This window comes from Musca domestica, unplaced genomic scaffold (genome assembly GCF_030504385.1).
Source record: "Musca domestica strain aabys unplaced genomic scaffold, Musca_domestica.polishedcontigs.V.1.1 112, whole genome shotgun sequence".
Classification (NCBI taxonomy): Eukaryota; Metazoa; Arthropoda; class Insecta; order Diptera; family Muscidae; genus Musca; species Musca domestica.
Genome location: NW_026712140.1, coordinates 47,830 through 52,847, shown reverse-complemented (window position 1 = coordinate 52,847; position 5,018 = coordinate 47,830). Strand labels below are relative to the sequence as shown.

The following is a 5,018-nucleotide window of genomic DNA, read 5'->3' as shown; positions in this document are numbered from 1 at the left end:
CATTTGACCATTCGTTCCAACATTTCATAGCCCTTCTAGTACTCTAAATTCACAATTTGTTCAGTTTGACAGCATAAAGGATGAGATAAAAAAAAAACTGCAACAAAGTCAAACGCCATACTTTTTACATTTTATTTTTAATTTTATTGAATGAAAGAAAAAAATGTCGGAAATAGCATCAAATTTTAAAATAAATTTAGATTAGATTTAGAAACCGCCACACGCTGCCCGAATGTTGCTCTGCGGTATTTTGGTCCATTCCCGGCAAAACGCTTTCTTGAGGTGATCGACACTCTGGTATTTTTTAGTGCCTACCTTGCTTTCCAAAATACCCCTGACACAATAGTCCAACGGATTGGTATCCGGAGATTTGGAAACGAAGTGAGGAACCTCACTTTGTAACCATTATTGGGTTGCGTCCTGTTGGAATGTCCAAGGAATGTTCTTGCTCCTTTTGGAATGGCTAAATGGCTTTACCCGGAGTTCATTTTTCAATAGTATTTGCCGAATGGAATATATGTTCAGCTCACGAGCCATTTTTCGGCTACTGCGACGCACTATGTCGCGAGTTCATACAAACGGCGGCCAAAAATAGAAAGAGTTGTCGTAGGTGGATGAAATTTTGTACAGATGCTTATTATTGGGCTAAAAAGCAAATTACAAAAATTTGGATAGATTGGACCAAAATTCGGTATACCTCCCATATATAGGGTCTTCCAAATTTCACTCTTTTAGCCTATAAAATCGTTAATATTCAACCAAATTTGATGAAAATTGGCATGTAACTTCTAATTGGGCCTATAAAACAGTTGACAAAAAATTGGATTGATCGGACCATGATTTGGTATACCTCCCATACAATGGGTCTTGAAAAATTCTCTCTTTTGGGATATAAAAACGAATGTATTAACCCAAATTCGACGAAAATCTGCAGTTTACTTCTAATTTGGGCTATAAAACAAGTGACAAAAAATTGAATTGATCGGACCATGATTTGGTATACCTCCCATACAATGGGGCTTGAAAATTTCGATTTGTTGGCCTATGAAATCGTATGTATTCAACCATATTAAATGAATATTTGCAGTTTACTTCTTATTTAGTGAAATATTAAAATTGTCTGTAGGTTTACGTTTCAGAGTATTTTATATTACAAAACCCTCTTTTCAATAAAACACGTTTTATTCGTATTTAATTTTTATTAATAACATAAGCTTTGAAATACACTATTCACTACATACCTCACTGCAATCATCAGATTCATCTTCTGAACATATTTCCGGAATATTTAAGTTATTTTCTTCACAAATATATGATTTAATGTCTTCCATGTTATAATTTCGGGCCAATATATTATGACTGTTCAAGGATATTACAGGGTCCGATTGTAGTATCAAATACTGAATTAAATCCCTATTTGACTCGACTCTACCACATTTTCGGGTGTGTTCCAAACGGTTGCTCCTAATTATTTTATGGCATGACTCGATAGCCTCTTCCGAAAGCAGTCCAAGAGGGGATGTACTGTACCTTACATATCCAATGCCATGAACTAAAATTTTATGCACCGTGACTGGCATGTAATACCAAGAGTATAAGTCGATGTAAAGTTGCCATGTATCTTGAAGAAGCTTATGAAATAAATTTATATTATAAATCTCCCACAAGACAAAATCCGCAAAATGAGGGAAAAATTGTAAATTAATCTTCTGTCGACCCCGGTAATATCTGCCGCTACTTCAATGTTTGAAAAAAAACGTCGAGCTGTATTTCCATCATTTGATGTCCCGTAGCCCGGTTTTATTTTGTCGACAAGAAGACCTAGATTTGTTTTTAATGCTCTTCGTATCCTGATTTTATTTTCATTCACTAATATTGTGTTTCTACTATCAATTCGCCATGTCTTGACAGGTAGTTTATATGCAATATGAACAATGCACTCAAAAAACTTAATCCAGGCGTGTAAACTAGATATACCGTTCCTATAACACTCTTCGTTGACTTCTCTTTGGTATATAGATTCATCATTCATTTGTGAAGGCTTGGCGCCACATAAAACACAGGTTGCACAACTTTTATTGCCATACAATACATTTAATACAGCTCCGTCAATCATTGTTAGTTTCATGCGATGAGAAATCATAATTTCATAACTGTTATCAATGTATACACAAGCATCCAAATCTGCTATTTCTTTCTCTATGTTTTCTTTGACTTCATTTATAGTCTGTGAATTTTCCTTTGTAAAAAGTATTTTAATAGGTCTACATAGCCTTGAAGATGAGTGCCTGTCGTTCTGCCACAAGACATTTTCGTTTGTATCATCTAAAATACGCAAGGGCACAAATGAAGAAACGAACATAAATTCATCTGTTGCGTCTTCGTTTCGAAATTTTTGTTTATAGAGGCTATGACCACTGCTGCCATCAAATCCCCATTTACATTCTAAAGTTATATTATTTTCGGACAAATTTGTAGTTTAGTTAGAATGCTCTTCGCGGTATTATCCAAAAGTGTTTGTAGAGGTACATTCATTGATGTTTCCGTCACTTCTATATTTTCTGGAATCAATTTTTTCTTAGCTTCTGCTATAGCATAATACGATGGGAAACAATTTTTATGTATAGCATTTACAGCATTTCTCATCATGTTATACTGTCTAACTGATAAATCCATATCCACGTAGAGCGCCAATGCTTTTTCCACTGAAATAATGTCCGTTTCCTTTACATTCGAAAATCTTTTTGCAGCTGTTGTTATGATGTCCGCCGAAGTAGATGCAACAAGTTCACCTACACGTCGCCTTTTTGTTCTACATGAACTTTCCTCAAAGTTAATGCGTGGTCGACCTCTTGATGTAGACTTATCAGGTTCCTAAATATTTAAAAGTTTTTAAATAATTGGTTTAATAAAAATAATCTTCAAATGTACCGAATCAAATTTAAACGTATCCATAAGAAACCAATCTTTTAAGACCATTTCTACTTTATCCCTCTTTCGATAGTATTTTTTCCACGTAGAAGACAATTTGTAGCAAATATTTTTAACCTTTATGTGTTCTTCGCCCGTCATTTTCCTTCCAATTCGATCCTCAATAAATTCTTTAAGTTTTGCCAGAACATATGACATACTTTGATCCTTTACTTCTAACCATTCCAAAAATATGTCACAGTTTTTTAAAGAGGTGGTCACTAAAAAAAGCAAATAACTCTTAGGACCGCAGGTTTCCGCAGCTAATTTTTTTATAGGTTAAAAATACATACTTTTCACAACTAAAATCAACAAAAATGTAGACTAAACTTTTTTAACCTTTTTTTTTCTACTCCACTAATTTCAAGATTTGCTTTACAAAATAGATGAACTAAGTACAACAGGTGTTTGTAACTGTAAACACCATATGATCACTATTTACACCCAAACAAAGGTGAAGCCAAGTTTTTGACATCCCAAGTAACTAAAATAAACACTTTTTTTATAACCGTTACTTTTAATATTCAAATTTTTGAACATATGAAAAAAGTGTCAATTTTCCGAAAAAAATAGAAAAATGCCGATTGCCAAAAACTATCAGATTTGAACCCTCGTACAGGCAAAACTACTTGACGTATCACTACCAAAATTCATATTATTCCTAACTGGAATGTTTTCTATCAATTCTCATCAATAAATTTGTGCTCTTATGTACTTGGTTTTTACCATTTTTGGCCGCGGTCGTGACACTGTGCGACGCGGTTGATCAAGTCGCTTCTTTACTTTCGGAAACACTTCTGTTGATGTTGCTGTTTTATTCCGTTCACTTCCTTGACGTCGGGCTACACAAAAGATTTATTCACTTTTAAATGCTGGAGTGCTCTAACGATAGCCACTTGTGGTTTCCCAGCCAAATATAAAGAAATCAAACTTTCATGCTTGAATTCCATCACGAACAACTTTTTTATTATTATTATTGATTATTTGTGGGGGAGGTACCAGAAGGAGTGGATCGATACTTTCCATTTTCGCATCAGATCTGGTGTTAGTAGAAATAATGGGATGTGTGAAATATAAAGGGAGCCGGCTGCTTATTTTGGATTTTATTAGCGTTTTGGTTTGACCCTTTGTGGGGGAGGTACCAGAAGGAAAAGTCCGATTTCTACCATCTATATAATAGATCTTGAGTTGATAGAAATATTGAGATGTGCCAAGTCTGAATGGAATCGGGTATTAATTATGCGTATTATAAGTTTCATGGATATTCAAAATTTTGACCCTTCGTGGGGACCTCCCCTCCCATCAGAAGTAGTGGACCAATATATTCCATCTTCACACCAGACCTTGAGTTAATAAAAATATTCTTATGCGTGTAATTTGAAGGCAATCGAACGATTAAATCGCATTTTATAAGAGTTAGAATTATTCAAAATTTTGACCCTTTGTGGAGGAGGTACTTGATGGTGTCGAAAGATTCCGTCATTTTCGCACCTGACCTAGCACTAACGCAAATATTAGGATTCGCAAAGTTAAAGCAAAATCGGATTATCGTTTCCATTTCTGTGCAGTAAAATATTTTTTTTTTAATTACGACCTTTTGTGAAGGGGACGTTTCAGAATGAGTGTACCGATATATTCCATCCCAATACCAGACTTTGGGTTAATAAAAATATTGGGATGTGTGAAATTTGAAGACAATCAGACTCCTACATTACATTTTATAAGTGTTTTAATTTTTCAAAATGTTCGCACCATGTCCATTTTCGCACCTGACTTAGCACTGACGCAAATAATAGGATTTGCAAAGTTGGTGCAACATCGGATTACCCTTTCTCCCATCTCCGAACTCGATCTAAGTTTGATAATAATCTTACGATGTGCCAAATCGGATACTCGTTTCGAGAGATATCGTGCGCACCAGCCAGACGGACGGACGACATCGCTAGATCGACTCTAAATGTCCTGAAAAGGATTTGGTCCAAAGAGACCTAGGGTCTAAAGCCGTTATTGATATATACCCTATACCCTCTCTAGCCATATAGCCATAG

At 35.1% G+C, this 5,018-nt stretch overlaps 1 protein-coding gene across 1 annotated transcript; it reads right to left on the bottom strand.

Moving 5' to 3' along the window:
• Positions 1–2,451: 2,451 nt before the first annotated feature.
• Positions 2,452–3,709, bottom strand: LOC131807140 (uncharacterized). Its single transcript, XM_059132159.1, has 3 exons — positions 3,264–3,709; positions 2,932–3,191; positions 2,452–2,874 (listed from the first exon to the last, which is right to left on the bottom strand). Coding segments are annotated over exons 1-3 (684 nt in total). The 5' UTR covers positions 3,265–3,709.
• Positions 3,710–5,018: the final 1,309 nt, after the last annotated feature.